Source organism: Mirounga angustirostris, unplaced genomic scaffold, assembly GCF_029215605.1.
Source record: "Mirounga angustirostris isolate CCGP_5_RB_7025 unplaced genomic scaffold, mMirAng1.0.hap1 SCAF_8, whole genome shotgun sequence".
Lineage (NCBI taxonomy): Eukaryota > Metazoa > Chordata > Mammalia > Carnivora > Phocidae > Mirounga > Mirounga angustirostris.
Genome location: NW_026991716.1, coordinates 64,857,591 through 64,879,167, shown reverse-complemented (window position 1 = coordinate 64,879,167; position 21,577 = coordinate 64,857,591). Strand labels below are relative to the sequence as shown.

General features: G+C 38.5%; 1 protein-coding gene across 7 annotated transcripts in view; it reads left to right on the top strand.

Moving 5' to 3' along the window:
• Positions 1–21,577, top strand: part of FILIP1 (filamin A interacting protein 1) — a 184,776-nt gene that overhangs the window by 56,402 nt on the left and 106,797 nt on the right. For all 7 annotated transcript variants that reach the window (XR_010413677.1, XR_010413675.1, XR_010413676.1 and 4 more), the window contains exon 2: positions 18,352–18,633. Coding sequence is in view for 4 of the 7 variants with exons in the window: in XM_064597782.1 (XP_064453852.1) it covers positions 18,358–18,633 (276 nt within the window). In the remaining 3 variants the exon portion in view is untranslated. The remainder of the gene's footprint in view (positions 1–18,351; positions 18,634–21,577) is intronic.

Here is a 21,577-nt window from a genome sequence, read left to right as displayed (position 1 = left end):
CGTGAGGAAGAAAAGAAAGCCAATATCCTTATGAACTAAACTTTATTTCTAATAAAAGAAAAGAAAACAAGAACAAAACATTGACTTCAGTTCAAAATCCAGCTTGTTTTCTTTACAGAGGCTATTGAAGTTTGTCCATACAAACTCACATATTTTCTCCCTAGCTTATTGTCACATACTTTTAAGAAGACAAATTATTTCCTCCTGATTTTTTTCTCCTTCTACCTGCTTTTCCATCTGCTTTGAAAAACCACAATACTGTGGACCGAGGCTTGACTTGGTGGTATTCTTGGCAGGCAGGCAGAGGGTTAAAGGAAGGAAGCAGCAAGTGATGCTAGGTGTATCTGATATATCCATTTTCCCTACTTCTGCCTTTATAATCTCTTACTTAGGAATGCAGGGAAATCTCTCCAATCTGAGCCTGCCTGCATGGAAAAGATGGAGCAGGAGGTCGAGGCTGCAGCAGTGACTTGGCCGTTTCTCAGGCGTGTGCTGGAGCCCGCTGGCTGTGGCTGCAGGAGCCGACTGTGCTCATCTCTTCTCAGCTCTGTGTTCAGTGATGTCATGTTGGTAGCTTGAAATTGGCCACGATGGGGTATTTACGCCATGGAAATCTGCAGATGCAACCTACCAATCAGGGATTTTTTTCCCCCCTGGAGAGCTAGTTTACCAGCTTATCACTGCCCTTTGTCCTTAACCCGTACTGAAGGATTTCCACCAGTGTCCAGTGAAACTTCACCAAACCTTTGACATATTGCGAGCACAAGATGACAACCCAAAATGAATTAGGAAGAGATAAATTCTCCAGCTGCGTCATCATCAAATGATAGCTTGGGGGCAGGGCTTTATCTGTCCCATAATCTCTAGGAGCAACTGCTTACGGGTCCACCAAACAACTCGTAATATATGACATAAGTGTGCTTTCTAAGCAAATGGAGCTTTGAGATAATCTATAATCCCTTGTTCCCACTTTCAACCAGATTACCCCGCTAGATCTCCTGGCTCCAGTAAAATCTTAGCAACCCTTGCTGCCAACTTTTGGTACATTCGCAGTTATGGGTGGAGGCCTTTTGCAGCAGTGACTTCTGTGATTCTGTGGCTTCTGTGATCCCCAAAGACTTGAAAAAAGCATCAGAGATTCTGGTCCCACCACGGCGTTTAGTGTGGGGCAAGTTTGGGTAGCATCTGAGCATTGAGGTAAACCTTGGCAGCTCTGGACTTCCTGAGATCTCGTCTTTGTTGCCTTGATAACATCTCAACAGCTTCAATGATGGCAGGAGAGGCCACTGGCAGCAAGAGCCAGAGAGAAGGAAATACCAGAGTCTCTCGGTAGCTGTCAGGACAGCTGAGATAGGAATATTGACTCATTTTTTATAATAAATTTAAAATGAATTGACCTGGAAATAACTCATTCAGCCAATCAGCTAGCACAAGCATAAGCTCTTACTAATTTCCCCAGCTCCCACTGTGACTTACCTATTCAATGATACAAACCACCTAGAATTTCTTTTCTTTACCCACTCTGGGCACTTTGAAATCACTTAATAAAAGCATGTATTGAATGAAAATAATACAGTGGATCCTGAAAATAATTTCGCTAATGATGGTAACATGAATTCTGTTTTTAAATTTAGTCTTGAGCAATATATTTTAAAGTGACAAAGAAATGTTTATTCTAAAATTTCCTTTTCAATGACACATGCATAGGTAGGGTATGGTATTTATAAATATATAATTGACAAAATGATTTGATGAAAACAGTGGGACTTTTAGTAAAATCTCAACAGCCTACCAAATGTAGGGCATGATTGGTCTATAATCTAAGTGAAATCTATGGAGGAATTGAAAACCTCTAAGTGTGCGGTCCCTGTCTATGACTTTGGTTCAAGCAAAATCCAGCTATTTACAATTCTTGGAAGAGAAACTCTATTTTCACACAATTTATATATGTCAATATCTTTTACATAGGGGATTGTGAGAAATTTCTAGAAGTTAGTTCTCGTATCTTCTGTGGTTTTGATTTTTTTGTTGTTTTTTGTTTTTCTGCTTTACATTTCTTCTTATGCTCCCGTGAGTCACTCTGTACATTTTCTGAGAGCAGAGGTATAGAGAGGGCAGAGGGATGTTCAGGCTTATTACCTCAGTTGGCCCATGAGTCCACTAATGCGGGCACATTCTCTGCCTAGAACAGCTAGCTATGGATGGTCTAGAGGAAAACTCTCTGTTCACAAGCCATGCCACCTCCCTACTCTGGTTCATCAGCTGCTTCGCAAAACTTTGTCTTTGGCCGCAAGTGTCATTAGATGAGAGAATACTGATGACAGAAAGCAAACACATCACCACTCCTAAAAAAGCAATTCTCAATTTGTGTTCTGTGTATGGTGAGTCATGCTAGTCTACTAAGAACAGAAGAGCACAGAAAACAAGGGGAAGAAGGGTAAAGGATGCCCTCCCTGGTTACAAATTCAGAAAATGCTCACTTTGGGCATTTTGGTTGGCTTGAATGACAGCTGATGAAAATGAAATGTCAACAAAATAAGGAGGTAGTATTGAATTACTGAGAAAGTATTTTTTCTCATGGCTGCATGAGAAACAGACTTTACTATTTATGTACATATTAAGGTTTAGACATTAAAATTATAGGAACATAGCCAAAATTTAAAAATAACCTGTGTTTTGTACTTTCTTCATGTGTAACTATAGAACATTCCTTGATCTTCCTCTGCCCTTGCTCCCACTATTTAGTTACCATAGTGACCACCAAGGTTCACTTTTTTTTTCTGATGTGGAAGAATAACAGTACCATATGAGGGACAAACTGAAGGCTGAACATGCAAACACAGAGTGCAGTCTTATTATAAGATGCCATTTGCCTGGGTTAATTCATTATGTTCAGCTACACACATAATTAGTATTTTGCTGCACTTGTCCTCCATTTTGAACTTCGTCTAAGTCCACATCAGGCCACTGAACAGCAATGTACTTTTGTTTATACTCTTCCTTTAGCCTGGAAAGAGCTTACTCATCCCCCAAACCCCAGCAGAGTACTGCAATTTGAGGAATGCTCAGTCCTCAAAGTTTGCCCCTCTGTCTTAATCTACAGTAGCCCTTTGTCTTTGCACACTTCCAGTTTTTTTTTTTTATGATTTTATTCAGGATCAGATCTAGTTATTTTTCCAATCCAAGAATGCTATTAAAGCATTTCTCGAGATGCCTTTAATTTTAAAAATCTGTTTAGATATCTATTTTGTAGACAGTTTTTCCCATGAGAAGTCACTTGGATATGAACTTCCATTATATTTATTTATAATGTTTATTAATATTTAGTTTTTATCTATTTTGGATATAATTATAATATGCCTAATACATTAAGAGATGAGCATAACACTTATACTTCATAAATAAATATACAAATATTCGGGATAAGTGATTGCATTTTCAAATAATGCATTGAACTGTCAAAAAATGTAGGGACCGATATTTTGGACTATGACATTCTTGAGGGAAGGAACTTGTTTTATATTTTTGTGTGTCCTTGCACCCAGAATGGTTCTTAGGTGCTTGTTATTTGGTATAGTGGTGCACAAAAAAGTTTGTGGAGTGAAAGATAACCCATAGTTCTCAAGCTGAGAAAACCAAGGATTTAGTAGTAAGAGATCAGTGAGGTATTTCCTTGTCTTAGTTCCTACCTAAATTTATATAGAACCTTCTCTCTACCTTCCTCAGGTTAATTTAAGAGGTGGTCCCCAGAGGGTGTCTACTGGCCCTCCTAATGCTGTCCTGCCCCTGAGCTGGCTTGAAGATCTATTGGTGCCTCTGCTACTTCTGCTGGTTCTAACAGTGACCATGCAAAAGTTCCCCAAATCCTCTCCGTGCTTCCTGCTTGACCACTTCTCAAAGCCAGGCCCCAGCTCCTTACAGAGCCTTCGCTGGTACACCTCTCTTTCCCATTTAGGCCTTTATTGTAGCCCCCTGTCAGCCTTAGCTTTGACTGCACGTCTGTGGAGGCATCCCCTGGAGCACATTCCCTGCTATGCACAATATTTCCTCTCCCATTGCAAAGTGACATTGTCCTTGGATCAAGCTTGTGATAGACTTCTTAGATAGATATCAAGCTTGTGATAGACTTCTTAGATAGATATCAAGCTTGTGATAGACTTCTTAGATAGATATCAAGCTTGTGATAGACTTCTTAGATAGATATCAAGCTTGTGATAGACTTCTTAGATAGATATCAAGCTTGTGATAGACTTCTTAGATAGATAGACTTCTTAGATAGAAAGAAGATGCAGCTTCTTTCTTTTGGACAATTTCTTTGCAGGAGGTTTCTTTGACCGTCTGCACACAGAGTCTGCCTCTCGCCTCTACTCTCTCCCCCATGCATTTCTCCCTGCCATCCAGGCTTGTCCAGACTGGACCCAAACTCAAATGGTTTCAGAAGACAGGCAGATCATAAACAAATAAAACTGGCAGAGTGTTGGCATATTAAGCCCATAGGAATAGTCATTACTAAATATTCTCTCCTTTTTTTCTTGAAACAGGAAATTCTCTTGATGTAGCTTTTGTTTTTATCCTTAGGTGCAGAGAAGAATTTCTGTACTAGAAGAAAAACATAGTGCAGATGTAGTAATAAATATATGGCAATTGACTCTTGGGTCTCAGTGTTCAAGAGGTAATAGAGAGTGGTAAGGAGCTAGCAAGTAAGTCTTCCATCCAAATGAGTCAGCCGTTGATTCAGCTCCACCTAAATGTAACTACGTGGGAAGATGGTCTCAGTTGTGCCAGATATTCTGATTTTTTCAATAAAATCTGTGCATCTAGATTATTTTGTGAAATATTCTGAGAGAAAAAGTAATTATTTTTGATGGCTGAGTAATATTCCTGTGTGTGTGTGTGTGTGTGTGTGTGTATCACATCTTCTTTATCCATTCATCTGTTGATGGACATTTGGGCTATTTCCATAATTTGGCTATTGTAGATAATGCTGCAGTAAACACTGGGGTTCATATCAATGATGTGTATGGAGCTAGAGAGTATTTTGCTAAGTGAAATCAGTCAGAGAAAGGCAAATACCACATGATTTCACTCATATGTGGAATTTAAGAAACAAAACAAATGAGCAAAGGGAAAAAGAGAGAGGCAAATCAATAAACAGACTCTTAACTATAGAGAACAAACTGATGGTCACCAGAGGGGAGGTGGGTGGGGGATGGGTGAAATAGGTGATGGGGATTAAGGAGTGCACATGTCATGATGAGCACAGGGTGTTGAATGTAAGTGTTGAATCACTGTATTGTACACATGAAAGTAATATTACACTCTTTGTTAGCTAACTGGAATTTAAATAAAAACTTTAAAAAAAAGGAAATGAAAATTTGCAAATAAATAATAAATAATACATAGTAAAAAAATGTCTAAATAACTGCTGCTTTCACCCCATATCTGCAAAGGGATTTTGGCCTGTAGGACATAATTTTTTAACCTACTAATCTAAACCCTCAAACAGGGATCCTGTTAGAGGATGAATGGTAATTAGGCATGAAATCAGTAATGTAAATAGTTACAAATAATATATATTTTTTCCAGTCAGATCAAGTATTTCTAGTTTAGTTGTGGGAAGAGCAGAGAGTTTCTAGTTGAAATAGGTAGATATTTTGAGGCCTCTTTGCCATTTTCTGGACCTATCTTAGTCTTACCTTGTCCTAGAATGTTGGTTCTCAATGTATAGTCTGGGACCAACAGCATTATCATCCCCTGGGAACTTGTTAGAAATGCAAACTCTCAGGCCCCACTCTAGACCCATAGATTTGGAAATCTGGGGATGGGAATCAACAGTCTGTGTGTTAATAAGTGCTGTGTGTGATTCTGAAGCACTCTGAAGTTTGGGAAACACTGCCCTAGGCTTTCAGAGGGAGCTTCTCTACTTGCAGTTGCTCCTAGAGCTCTGGCAGGCTGTGTAACTGTGGTCTTTTGGCTTCCTTATCCGCAACCCAGGTTTTAAGAGCCAAGATATGTCTGCTATGTGAACCCTGGGTTCAGCTTGGCTCTCCAAAAAAGGGGTATTGGACTAAGACATAAAAGGGCATTGGTACTTAGTAATGGAGGAAAAGGGACTTGGAAATTAAGCATGTTCAGAAGGGAAGAGGAGGAAAAAATATGTTCTGAGATGTCTTCTTGCTTCCCTCTGCCATGGTTTATTTTATTACCAACAGCCTAGTGGTATGATTGATTGATTGGTTGGTTGATTGATTGATTTTTAGAAGATTTTATTTATTTATTAGAGAGAGAGAGAGAGAATGAGTGAGAGCGAGCACAAGCAGGGGGAGAGGGAGAAGCAGGCTCCCTGCTGAGGTGGGAGCGCAACACGGGGCTCCATCCCAGGACCCTGGGATCATGACCTGAGCCGAAGGCAGACACAACCTACTGCCCCTCGTGGTATGATTTAAAGAAATATTGTCTTTGCCCTACTTTTAGCCTCTTAAAGATGGCTACTTCTGTTTTAATTTCTTTTTTTTTTAAAGATTTTATTTATTTATTTGAGAGAGAGAATGAGAGAGAGCACATGAGAGGGGGGAGGGTCAGAGGGAGAAGCAGACTCCCTGCCGAGCAGGGAGCCCGATGTGGGACTCGATCCCAGGACTCCAGGATCATGACCTGAGCCGAAGGCATCGCTTAACCAACTGAGCCACCCAGGCGCCCTTCTGTTTTATTTATTTATTTATTTATTTATTTACAAAAAAGAATTTATTGAATCATACATTTGGATGGTCAGAGGTTAACTCTAGCTTTAGGCACGGCTGGATCCAGGGCTCAGAGGATGTGATTAGAACTTCATCTCTTTCTCCATCTGCTTTGACTTTATTCTCAGGAAGGTCCTCTTTAAGGAAGTAACCCTCTGGGGTTTTATTTTTTTTTTAAATTTTATTCTTATGTTAATCCCCATACATTACATCATTAGTTTTAAATGAAGTGTTCCATGATTCATTGCGCCCTTCTGTTTTAATTTCAATCACAGCTTCACTAGGGTTCATAAAGACTGAGGAATATAGAGTCAGGGTAGTGATGTAACTATGAGATTTACATTTAGAGAGGTTGATTTCTTAACTCCACCCTGAGATTCTGGAAGAGTGAGAGTTCAATAAATGGGTGAGAGGTTATATTTGGGCTGGGGACACACTTCAGGCAAATCCGGGCTGGGAAGGCCCCTTGTGCAGCAGAATGAGAACACCGGGATCTTATTTTTATAATTTCAGTGAAAGGCATAGGTGAGGAATACAGATGGGAAGACATGAAAGGTGCCTAAAAGAGGGAGTACAGGAGGGGCAGAGAAAGGCAATGGATAGCTTTGGGGCAGAGGACCCCTGTTATCATTCTCTCTTTCCAAAAGCTTCTCATTGACCTCCTCTCAGAGGTTCTGCACAAAAATTTCATTGTTGGAAAATCCCTGAGCTCTGGTTGCCTCCAGTCCCCACATATGAGTCTTATTTCTTGCTTTTCTTTATCAAAGCTAAAGCAGGAGTAATAGTGATGTGATTTAAAGGAAAACTCGTTTACATATATTGCCTGAAGGTCCTGTAGCACTTACGGTTTATACGCTGTACCCAGTGTTATGTTTCATAGTTAAGATACCCCATAAAACCCATGGATATAATTCTAATACTTTATTTCTTTGTGACTGAATTCAACTTTACTCCTCAGTTACCTCTCCTTTATTTCTTACCTCCAGTACCCGTCTGAGGTAGAGAACTTAACCTGGATATTTCCTGGTAAATTCAATTTTATCTGGTGATTTTTTTTCTTTTCTTTCTTTCTTTTTTTTTCTTCTTCTTCTTTTTTTTTTTAGCTCAGTCCTAGAACAACCCAGAATTCCATTTCAGTCTTCCCCTCCTCTCAAGCTCTCTTCCTCCGTATTTTGGGGGTTATCACACAAACATTGTGTTTATCTGTGGGGGCCAGGTAGGGAAGTTTGCTAACATGACTAGCTTAGTGCAAGTAACAGGGTAGGAGCAACTCTAGTACCTAGCTCAGATTGACTGCCCTGCTGCGGTCAGGACTGGCCACATAATTTAGGGGGTTGGAACATAAGGGAAATGTGGGGTGTCTAGTTCAAAAAATAATGAAGGGTTTCAAGATAGCAACAGCAGAGCATTAAACTGAGCGCAGGGCTCTGTGCAACTGTATGGGTCACATGCTTATAAAGCCACTTTACCTATATGTCCTCTTGTCATCTCCCAGCCTGGCTCCAGGTGAAAGTAGTGGCCACGGCTCTTTCTGGGGAAGTGCCCTGTCTCCCCTGTTGTGTTAGAAAGCCTACCATATTCTCATGGGTGCTGCAGATTCCCTGCACCTTCGGTTTCATCCCCACTCTGGGTGGCGTGCTTTGAAGCCCTCTGCCTTGGTAACTCTTCTAGAAGCATGCCAGCTGTCTCTCCAAATACCTCCCACCCTTGCTAGACACTTACCCTTTGTGTATCATATACATACTGGGCATCAGTCTCCATCACCCCCTTTGCACAGACACATGCTGCTAAGTCTCTATCGCCTGTCTGCAAATCCCATGGCATGACTAATGCCAATGGGAATCCTACTCTCAAATTGTAGCGTATCAGGTTCTTCCACCTTAGATTCCTCAAACTTTGTGAAGGAACCTTTTTTATATTCATGCCCTCCTTCGAATTATCTGGAAGCAAAGAAGAGGATAGGTGGGCAGATGGCATAGCTACTACATGATCTTTTCTGTCATTTTTTTCTTCTCATTTATTTTTAGCCATTTTTCTCATTTCTGTAAACTGGGGGAGGGAGTGGGGAGTGGCAGAAACCATTTCCATTTCTCCCAGTTTAAATGCACCTACTAATTATAATTGTGACACAGTCTAAATCAGGGTTGGCAAACTAGGGGCGAGGGGTCGAATCTGGCCACACCCATCTGCTGATGTATTTTCTGTGGCTGCAGCAGAGTTGAGTAGATGCAGCAGAGACCACATGACCTGTGGAACCACAAATATTTAATATTTACTTCTTTACACTGAAAGTTGTCGACTCCTGTGCTAGATGATCATAGTTGAAAGTAAAGTGTCTGTCTCTGGTGGTACCTTTATGGGGGTGTTGAGAGGTGTTTGATGACCTCGGTAGTTAATCTGCCACAGATGAATGCTTCCTGCCTTACTACTGCTAGTAAATATTTTCCTATACATATGGAGTGGAACAGGCATTATGATTTCACATATACGCAACGGGTGGAACAGGCATTATTATCCTCATTGTACAGATGGGAAAGTTACCGGCTGGAGAGGTTAAGTAACTTGTCCAGGATTACAGAATAAGTGAATGTGGAGTTAACAGTGGGGACATGGCTTTCTTAAGGCCTTAAATTAATGGCAAACATCTCCAGGAGGATTCAACATGTTAGGAAAACTAATGCTAAGGATGTATGAGGTCGTGGGACACCTTAAGGTCCACTGTAGGGTTAGGGGTATGCTGAGATAGTGTGGCTGGACGGTGGAGAAAAAAGAAGTGGTTTGGGGCCATTATGTGTTTGAAAAAAATATTCCAAAAGTGGTGACTCATTTTCTTACATACTTCCTGCCTACACACTGTGTTTGAAACTTCTGTATTATGGTAACACGACATTTTAGATAAATTAAATTCCTGATGCATCTTAATTAGCTAATCACAAAGTTCTATTTACTCTTTTTGCCAGGCTTTGCATTCACATAGCAACTAAGTTTATGAAGATTGGTTGATTGGTATAAAATCCACAGCCTCTTCACACAGTATTAGACTGATAAGAGTCTTTAAACATCAGATAAACATCTATGACAATCATGTGGCTTCTGTTGCATTCATAGAATTTTTGCTTTTTTCCTTGCTTGGTTTATAAAGTAGCTGTGCTCTGTTTTCAATTTAGGCTTCCTGTGCTCTGATCTAACCCAAGACAAGGGGTGCTCAGGGATAATTAGAAAAGACAGAAGTCAGGAAGAGTTAAAAACAGACACAACCCATGACTCCCTTCATTATAACTGACTTTAGGTTGCTCTTTTATGTTAAGAAGTGGTCTAGAGATAGAACAGAAAAGGAATTTAAAGGACACCTGAATACAACTGATGTCTGTGTAGACACTTAGAACACATGAAGTCATCAGTGGCACACAAATGGGGTGATCCACGCAGTAGTTCATCTTCCCCCTTGGTAGCATGAAGCAGTTGATATCCAAACCACAGCGTGTTTTTCTTCTCGTTAACCCATCTTGTTGACATTGACCAGCAGTTGTGATTTGCCTCACATTTCTTGAAAATGCAATAAAATTATCTAAGAATATTTGCTGCAGAAAGACATTATTTTTCTAACAGAAAATTTGTATGGTTGGCTTAAAGCAATCAGCTACTGAGCAAACTAGAATTTTTCTTAATTTGCCTAATTTTAAAAATCTTTTCAATTCACATCCAGTTGTATAACAATTGTCATGTTTCTGGAGTCTTAGTTACTTTTTCAATTCAAAAAATTAGAAGTCAACACTGCAAGGGCAAAGTTCCTCTTCAGCTTTGTTGAAAACTTCAAGCAGGGAGAAGTAGAAAGGCAACATAGGGGAGCAGTAGGGGGAGTGAGAGAGTGTGGTCTTAGAAGAAGAAGGTATCACACAAGCAGAAGACATTAGAGAAAAATATCTGCTGGAACAGTAGGATTCTGAATTAATTATTATCGTTGTAGACTATTTGGTGGATGCTATCCCCTGAGACTAAACTTATTTTGGTCCCATAAGAGGGTGGCTATGAATTCATTTGTGTTGCAGTAGTTCTGATATGGTGGGAAAAGCCCCCATTCGGATTTCCCCTTGCACATGGAGAATCCAAACAGGTTTGCGTTCTATCTCAGGCTTTCCCAGGCACTGGCCATAATATTTTGGGCAAATGTCTAAATCTCTCTAAACCTCATTTTCCTTATCTTTGTAAGAGGAAGAATTATAGTACCTGCTTTATGGATTGGTATCAGGATTTCATGAAATGATACTACATATGTCAGATACTTACACCAATGCTGAGAGCATAATGAGCTCTTTAGTAAATGACAGCTATTATTACTGTGAATAGAGGTAATATTTAAGAATAATTCATCAAATATAGACTGCTGACATAGAGTCTAAGGTATTTGTCATTCTGGCTACAGATAGATGTTTGTTAGGGGAAGGGAAAGAACTGATTCTTCTACAATTCTGGGGCTGGACCTTTTCAGGAGTGATGAGATACAGGAAGGAATGCTGGGTCCAGCTAAGCAGAAGTCTGGTAATTTTCCTGAGATGTTCTCTTTGTCACATGATAAAACCAACATTTAGCAATTTTGGTTAAACTAAATGGTAACATTTTTTAGAGGCCACAGGTACTCTTAGAACGTCTGAAAGAATTATAGTGCCCAAGTAGAAAGGATATAAGTAAAATTAACCAGAAAGCTAAAGAGTTGTCTTAATCACTTAAATTTCAGGCTTTACTCTTTCTTTGTAATCAATGACTATGTATTATATACTATGTCTAGTAGAATAGTGACATCAGAATTCTAATAATAAAGTATTATAAATATAAAAATATTTAAAATATATTTGAGGTTTAAGAATGAGTCATTAAAGTTGAAAATGTGAGAAAAAAGTGATATGTCATTATGTCATCGTTTCTTTATAAAACAGTATATGTCTAGATAAATGCTTTTCTCTTTTATATGATTGACAGTAGCCTTATTTCTGTGAAGGAAGTAAAAAGAACAATAACAAACCCCAAACCCTGTTATAAATGCTAGAAGTGAGTATACAGAGGTAAACTGACAGTTGCTAAGAGAAGTCACCCTATTTTACATTCAAAGTTTTGAAACCCTCAAACTATACATTCATTTAGACTCAGGTATCCTGTTTTATTTTATTATTTTTTTCAGGTATCCTATTTTAAAAGATTTCTTATTTCATGGCAGTTCCCTGATCTATTCTTTCATTATTTTTTTTTTCTGGAAACTTTTTCCAGGTCTGCTTTTATCTTCCTTGAAGAATATTAAGCAGAACTTTATAAAATATTTCACCATGGTTTTGGGCTAGGGTAGAATAATATTTTTCTATTTTGCTGCGGTTATAATATTTTCCTTAAACTCTTGATTACAACATCTCTGCAATGACCTCAAGAGAATCCCCTTTCTTGAATTCTAACATTTTGTGGAATTATTTAGAAGAATTTTTCAGTTGGTCTGGATAGATCTGTCCTAGTAGAATGTTATTCTGAAGATTTTATGAGTGTGGATAATGAGCAGTGAAAAATCATTTAACATGGCTTGTTTCATAAATAGGATGAAGAAAGTGATAGAAAATTGTAAAGAAAATTTAAGAGTAAACATAGGAACACTTCTGAACAGTCTGCACCATTAGAATGAATGATAATCTCATGAGAAATATTTGAACATTTTATGAGTTGGGCTCTTTATAATTAGACTTCACCAAGTAAAGAAGATACGCAGAGGGAATAATCTGGCATCAATAGAGAATAAACTATTTGATTTTTTTATGTTTTAAAATTCACATAAAACTAGAACAGATGTTTTCTTTTGCCTTTAGTTTGGGGTGCTTTGGGTATTGTCATTTAAGTCCAACAGAAAGAACCAGGACAGTTCCATGCTAATGTTCTGGAAGCCTCACTTGCAGCAGGCCTTCTGCCAGGCCACACTGTAAAAAGTAGGCTTTTCTGTAATTATGTGCTTTCCTTTTTACTATGTACTATAATTTTTCCTTATAATTCTATAAAGTCATTTAAAAATAGAAATTATATAAATAAAATTATTGTGACATCTCACCCTGTGTCCTAGGTAGGTTCTTGGAAAAGTATATAGATAAAATAAAACCAGAAACAGAGGCCGGATACTTGAGAAGCATAGGAAATATTCCAAAACCTAATTTATGCAGAAAACGTTTCTGTTGGTTGTAGGGATGGGGGGTCTTGTGGCCAAAATTGAATCATAACACGAAAAGATAAATCTGAAAGCGGGCAAGAGCAAGAGTGAGAAAAGGGAAGGGGGAAATTCAAGGTCAACATTTGCAGGAGCTAATGAAGGTGGGTACTAGAGTGGGTATTTCATTGCTGTAGACTTTTCCTTTGTCCTTTTCCTTTTCCTCGTTCAAAAGCTCTAGAAATACTTGTTGGTTCAGCATAAATGGCTCAAAGTCTTTATAAACAGTTTCTGATTCCTAGGATATTATTCATCTGACGGTATGCTCTGGTGATTGCCCAATATATGCGGGGGGAGGGCGGGCCTGAAGAGGAGGGATGGCCATAGATAAAAGAGGGAGATTTGGAATAACATTTTGTATTTCTTTGCTTCACACCCTAGTCAGCAAATTCCATGCGAACTATTGCTGACTAATTACTATGAATGGAAAAGTAAGTGTACTTCTTGAACTTTGTTAGGATTATTTACTTATTAAAAAGAGGAATTTGTGCCCCAAATAACAGTGATTCAAAAAAAAAAAAAGAGAGAGAGAGAGAGTGGTGTGGTTACAAATCTGGTGTGAATTTTCAGTTTATTTATACCTTTTTCTCAAGGAGAACTTTCTTCAAAGGGTATATGCTGGGGTAGAGCAAAGGTATTTTTGGCTTCTTTCAGAAATTTTGTTATCTACGTGTCCCAACCCTGCAGCCATGTAATCAACTATTAAGAAGCCTACAGAGTACCAGATGCCTTCTTTGTTACCTGCCTGATACTCCTGTAAACACAATGGACAGGATTTGGCCAACTCTGATTAAATGTTTACTATTGTTCAACTCTGGGACTTTTAACACAGATGGTCCCTGTTCAGACTTCACATCCTGTTTTCATAACATGTATCCTTAATATTTAGCCATGTTGCTTCTCGGGGTGATTTAAAAATGATTCATCATTTTACAAGTTCTGCATCAGGTTAATGATTTTGGCAAAAGTATTTTGCTTAGCAATTTTAATTGCTGTGTGAGTTTTGCATGAATGTGGAGAAAGATGAATGGATTTCTCCAATTCTGTAGTATGAAGTGAAAAACATTACTTTAGTAAGGATTTGTAAATTTTTCTGAATCATCTGATTTACAGGGTATTCCCTTACCCCTTCCAATTTGCATGTGTTTAAGAACTTAGAGGAAAGCCGTATAGTGAGTAGGTATTTGGCATCAGACCTGGGTTCAAATCCTAGCTCTTCTATTCGCTAGGAGTAGTTGTGTGATCCAGAAAAAAGATATTTAATGTCTTTCAACCTCAGTGGCCATATCTGTAAACCTGAGAATAATAAGGTTGATGTGAATATTAATTTAGATGAGATGCAATATGTAAAATGCTTAGCACACTGTGTAGCACTTAAGAAACAGTGTGTGATGGGCGCCTGGGTGGCTCAGTTGGTTAGGTGACTGCCTTCGGCTCAGGTCATGATCCTGGGGTCCCTGGATCGAGTCCCGCGTCGGGCTCCCTGCTCAGCAGGGAGCCTGCTTCTCCCTCTGACCCTCCCCCCTCTCATGTGCTCTCTCTCATTCTCTGTCTCTCAAATAAATAAATAAAATCTTTAAAAAAAAAAAAAAGAAACAGTGTGTGAGGCAGCCACTCTGGAAAACAGAATGAAATGTCCTCAGAAAGTTAAAAATAGAGCTACTCCATGACCCAGCAATTGCACTACTAGGTATTTATCCAAAGGATACAAACCTGGTGATTCAAAGGGGCACATGCACCCTAATGTTTATAGCAGCAATGTCCACAATAGCCAAACTATGGGAAGAGCCCAGATGTCCATCAACAGATGAATGGATAAAGAAGATGTGGTGTATATATATATACAATGGAATATTACTCAGCCATCAAAAGGAATGAAATCTTGCCATTTGCAATGACGTGGATAGAGCTAGAGTGTATTATGCTAGTGAAATAAGTCAGTTAGAGAAAGGCAAATACCATATGATTTCACTCATATGTGGAATTTAAGAAACAAAACAGATGAACATAGGAGAGGGGCAGGAAAAATATAATAAGACGAAATCAGAAAGGGAGGCAAATCATAAGAGACTCTTAACTATAGGAAACAAAGAGGGTTGCTGGAGGGGGGGTAGGTGGAGGGATGGAGTAATTGGGTGATGGGCATTAAGGAGGCACTTGATGGAATGAGCACTGGGTGTTGTATGCAACTGATGAATCACTAAATTGTACCTCTGAAACTAATAATATATGTTAATTAAATTGAATTTAAATAAAAAATTAAGAAAAAAGAAACTTGATAGCTATTAGAATAAGGAAGAGTATGGCTGTCATTAAATGTGATACATGGAAGTCATTATTGTCTTGATATTTTCTTCCTTCAAAATAAAGTAGTTTATTTTTTTTTTTAAAAGATTTTAGATTAATTTACTTGAGAGAGAGAGTGAGTGAGAGAGAGAAGGAGGGAGGAAGGGAGGGAGGAGGGAGAAGCAAACTCCCCACTGAGCAGGTAGCCTGATGCAGGGCTCGATCCCAGAACCCTGGGATCATGACCTGAGCTGAAGGCAGACACTTAACCAACTGAACCACTCAGGCACCCCCAAAATAAAGTAGTTTAAAGTGGACATTACTGGGGTGCTGGCTGGCTCAATCTGAGGAGCATGTGACCCCTGATCTTGGGGTTGAAAATTTGAGGCCCACGTTAGGTGTAAAGATTACTAAAAAAAAAATAAACTTTAAAAATAAATAAATAAATAAATAAATAAATAAATAAATAAAGTGGACATTATTGATGGCACACTTGATTACACTATTGAGAATATGTCTTTCACTTTTGTATATGGTGTCTACTTCCTTCCTAAAATATTTCTTGGCTAGTTTGTGATCTCTGAGTACTTTTACATTGCTGAGATAGAAAAGGCACTGATTGCCGACCAGGAAAAGCACAGTAAATAAGAGTAAAGTGTTGTGCAGATTTAAGTCCTTACCTTCTCTGCTAAGAAGAGTTTCCAGAAATTTAGTCATTCTTTTCTTTCTGGTACGAAGAAGAAGACACCCTTACAAATGGAGATTTCCCTTATAAATTTAGTATTTCATACCAAAGGGTAATTTCTACTCAGTTTTCAGAACTTCACCTGTGTCTATTATTTCTTAAATAATCAATATGCCAAAAAAGCATATTTTACTCCCCTTCAAAACTTTCTATTCATCGCTTCTTCTTTTTTTTTTTTTTTTTGACTGGGGCTTAAGTCAGCCCTCTCCGCCCAGAACAAACTGATAGAGTATAGTAGGTCTGCTCCGAAATGCTCTGGCTTCCATTACAAAGACACATCTATTCTTTCTTCACCAAGGAAGCAGAAAAGATGCTCTAAAATTTCAAGAACTAATCACTGAGTGAACCAGAAAATAGGGTGCCAGTGTTAAGGATCACTTTTTCAGTTTATAGTGTTCAAAATTAGGGTGCTGAAGAAAGTTTACACACTCACAAAAGGGTCCATTTGGTTATAAGAGTTCAGTTCAAAAAAGGAGCATGAATGTAGATTTAAAGATTTGTTGGAAGAATTGAATATGCACTATCTGAAAGGAAACATCACACTGTATTTATTTTTCTATTATAAACCTAGTGTTTTGAAAAGCTTTCCATAGTTTCTTAAGTATGGTTGGGTTCATAAAGGAAATTTACTTTCAGAAAACAAGTCTCTGTATTTTATCTGGAATGAGTAATGAAAATCTTGCTGCTTAGTTGTTCAGGGGAAGGACTATTTATACTGTGAGTTTTAAATAATCCCATGTTCTAAGCTACTATATTTAAGAGTTTAGGCAAATTTTGTAGTACAGCCCCCAGGAAATTAGAGCTCTCTTTCTTGCACTTTGAGTCTTAGGGTTTGAGTTCAATTTGTTTGTTTGTAACATACCTGTTGGTCAAGTTCTTCTGCTCAGAGACTGACAGACAATCTGTAAAGCATTCATGATGGAAAGACCCAAATGTGCTCCCCACGGGATAAATTAGCCACTACTTTGTATTTTTTCTTTATTTTAACTCAAAATATTTTTAAAATTTTTGATTTTGTAATTGATCTGCTTTCCCCCATTCTTTGTGCTCTTATTTTTATTACTGTAAATGATTGACATGAAACAAAACACACCACCCTCCCCCCATTTTGAAAAAGAGATTATGGAAAAACAAAATCCCACATTACTAAAAACACCACCACCCTCTTCCCTTTGAGTTTCCCTTTTCCTCTCTCCAATTGAAGCCCTCTCCACCCTATGTGGATTTTTCTGTACATTGTGACTTCCAACTGGTTCCTGGCAGGGTTTGATGTTTGAATTTTCTTTTCTTTTTAAGATTTTATTTATTTATTTATTTGTTTGTTTGTTTGTTTATTTGAGAGAGGGAGAGTGCACAAGTGAGGGGAAAAACAGAGGCAGAGGGAGAGGGAGAGAATCTCAAGTAGACTCCACCTTGAGCATGGAGCCCAACACGGGGCTCAACCTCATGACCCTGAGATCATGACCTGAGCCCAAACCAAGAGTCAGATGCTTAACCAACTGAGTCACCCAGGTGCCCCAGATGTTTGAATTTTCTGATAGGCTTAATTTAGAATCATTTTTTTGAAATAAATTTTTTATTTTACAACAGCTTTTGATTCATAGATTATTGCAAACATAATACCTAGGGTTCCAATATATACCACACCCAGTTTCTTCTATAGTTAACAGCTTATGTACAGTATGTACCAGTATGGTACATTTGTTATAATTTATGAACCAGTATTGATACATTAATTATTGACTAAAGCCCACGCTTTATTCATATTTTCTCAGTTTTTCTTCATGCTGTCTTTTTTCTATTCCAAAATCCCACCTAGGATGCCATATTGCATTTAGTTGTCATGTGTCCTTAAGTTTCTCTTGGCTATGACAATTTTTCAGATATTCTGTGTTTTTGATGACCTTGATAGCTTTAAAGATTACTGGTCAGCAGTTTTGTAGACTGTCTTTCAAGTGGGGTCTGTCTGATGTTTTTCTCATTATTAGACTTGGGTAATGTTTGGGAGTGGGAGGCCACATAGGTAAAGTACTGTTTATATCCCATTATCCCAGTATATCAAAGATACATACCATTGACACGACTTAGAACTCTTGGTGTTGACCTTAGTCATTTGGTTTGAGATGTTTATCAGGTTAGAATCACATTTTCACTTTTTCCTGAAGACCATCAAAGCATTTTCCTGCAGATTTTAATGACTTTCATTAAAGCTATAAGGAAGCTAACTAGGACTGATCTTTCAGTATTTCTTTATTGGTGATGCTGTGAAGCTGCTAAAAGTTTCTAAGTAGTTAGAAAAATAATTTCAGTGGTAGTAACAACATCTTATCTTTTTTCATGTATTGTAGGTGGGAATGAGATCCCGAAATCAGGGCGGTGAAAGTTCATCCAATGGGCATATCTCCTGCCCCAAGTCCTCTATCATTAGCAACGCTGATGATAAAAGTCTCTCAGAAGATGCAAAAAAGAAAAACAAATCAAACAGAAAGGAGGATGATGTCATGGCCTCAGGAACTGTTAAACGACACCTAAAATCATCTGGAGAAAGTGAACGAAAAAATAAGAAATCCTTGGAGTTATCCAAAGAAGACCTTATACAGCTACTCAGTATAATGGAAGGAGAGTTGCAGGTAGAGTCCAATTTTCTCAACTATTTGTCTCTAGTTCCTAAGCTATAAAATGAGAGACTATGAATCTATCTCCCTCACTGGATTGTGAACTTCGTGGGGAAAAGGGGTTATATTTTTCTTGTTAATTTCTAAATCCCTGCTATAAGTTTGTACTGAATAAATATGTGTTGAATGAATGAATAAAGAATAGATGCTGATTCCAACTTCAAGCTTCTCTAGAAGCAGAAAGTTTCTTCATGATATGATTTTGGTAATAATTTAACCCAGGCTCCTGTGCTTAGTAATCAGTGAGGTTATCTAATTTAGCCATTGGCTGTGGTTGAAAACCATAGAAAAGTCATGATTATTAGAGCACAGAGTTTAGATCAATGGTTACTTTTGCCTTCTTCTAAAAGGTAGAGTAAAAGGGACATAAAGAAATAGAGGGAGAGACAAAGAGAGGGAAAAATACAGAAAAATACAGAACACAGAAAAAAAAAGCTTTGTTTAGAGCAGCCTTACTCTTTTTTTCATTTTTTCTTAACTTTCAGCTTTAATTTCCTACAAGTTGAGATGCACACAATAAGCAGAGCATTGTATTGTGAAGATGTAATATTTTCACAAAGCATTTTCAAGTCTATTATCTCATTTGTTATCAACAAAAAATGTGGGTTGTGTCCAGATCTCATCTTAGGTTTCCTGAGTCTTGGTCCAGTGCTCTTTCCACTGCCATCCTCACCATCCTTCTGTAGCTTCCATGAACCAGGTCCCCCATTAAGTGTTTGTTTTTAGGGATCCAAGGGGGAGTTGGGATTCTTTTGAGTTTCTGAGCTCTGGACAATTGTGTTTCTGAAAGTGGGGGGGAAAATAACTTTTTTCTTTTTGGAAAAGAGTATGACTTAAGAGTGAAGTTGCTGTTTTCCTTTTTGTTTTTGTTAGGCTCTTAGCTTGCCTGAGCCTCGAGGGGAATGCTAACAATCACGTGAGATGAAACCTTTGTTTGGTGCTGTTAGCATCGAAATATTATTTGCAATCTACCCTAACCTAGGGTGGGCCACCCTGATCTGTTCCTGTTCTCATCTGTGTGTGCATACAGATAAGGAAACCCCTGGGGAAAAGAGAAATAGAAAACATACAAAACTCAAATTTTAAACAAATAAACATGATTGAGCTTACCATTTATGGGCTGAGAAAAATCACATTTGCATTTCACAGCAAAAGGTGAAATTTTCCAGAGTACCACCATTACTAGAAATAGCTTCACCACTCCCAGAAAGGTGGTTAATGTTTTGTCTATTAACATTTATTGTGTAAGGAGGCAGAATATATTAGTCTAACTTTTTAAGCTGCCCTCAGTTGACAGATACTAACCTGAGTGGAAGGTACACTGTTGTCATGGAAGTTTTCACAAAGCAAGGCCATCAGCTCCCTTCTCTCCAACCATGGTGGCTTGTGTGAAGCTTGTGGCTCTTCCAGATTTTAATTTCTATAGAAGGCTATTATATCATGGTGGACTCTGGAAGGTATTTAAGATTCATGTGACTTTTATACTCATGGTGTTGCCAGATACAGTTTCAGAGCCAAGGCATGCAAAATATAAGGCCACATACCCAGAACATTAAGGAAAATAGCCAGAAGATGCCAAAGACATCCATTTTGCTCTCCATTAAACTTTATAAATACTGGATACCTTACCTTACACAATAGATATATTCCTGAGTAGCAATAAATAAGTAAGAAAGTATAAGATATTTGTGGGGGAGGCAGTGAAGGAAAAGAGAAATGAAGGACTTGGTATTTTAAGAAATTTCATGGTGAATTCATTTGCAAAGCAAATCATCCATCCACCCATTTATTTATAGGCACCCACATAAGTGTATGTACTTACAAATGCAGATTGTGTCATATTAGGTTTGTTTAAAATAAGAGTGTTCCTGTATTTGGAGCTGTAGATCTATGTTTTTGTAGCAGAAACCTCTCCTTTATTAGCATTCTCACGTGAGATGGTGTGTGTGCTGTAGCTAAGCGTGGGAGGCAGTTGCCTTTAGCAACTATGAGTGGGCTGGTGAAAATGTGGCAGCTGTGTGCCAGGTTTGCCAGACTAGAGATGTGAAAAAAATCTATGTAAAGATCTAGTGCTGTGAAGAGAGGCAAGGATATGCCTCGAGAGGTAAGGCCTGTATGTCATTTGGCTTGACATTTATGAACATTTAGTGACTTGTCTCCCAGACCTTCAGAGACCACTGATTACCTCCCTTTATGGGGTAGCTCTTTGTGACTCAAATACCCTTCCTCTGGAGCTAGTGTTCCAAGGTCATATAAAATATTGGGGCCGACAAGCATCTTTGAGGTGTCTTATCCACCTCCTTTATATTACAAATGTGAAATGACACTCTGATAAATTATGTGACTTTCCCAAGGTTGCACAGCAGTTTAGTTAACATTTGCTCTAGATCCAAATTCCCTGTCTCTCAGTTCAATGTCCCTCTCATTATATTATTTACACTTGGGGATGTTCAAGGGTAAGATCCAGGACTTTTGTATTTCTTCTTCATCTTGAGAATTTCTTTCAAGTGGACTCCCAGTGTGAACTCCAGGGCCAAAACCATTTTTTAGGTTAGAGAAATTGTGGAAGGTTTCTTTCACATCCAGGGGGTAGAAATGTATGATCTGAGTCTTGAAGTTTGGTGTGATCTGGATAGTGAGAAACATGGTGGAGGGCAGGGGTGCCACATGGTCACAGGCTGGGCCCTACACAACTTTGGGGGGCTTCATATTCACTACCCTATGAGGGTTGTGCCCTGGAGTTGTGCAGCAGCTTAGCCTTGGGGAGACTGGAACTGCTGGTTAAAAGAAGTAGGGTGACACAAAGAAAAAAGGGCTCGTAATATTGGAGAGATAGACTGAGATCAAGTCTGCCTGTAGGAGATGTACCGGGGAAATGACTTGGGAGACAAGGAGGAGA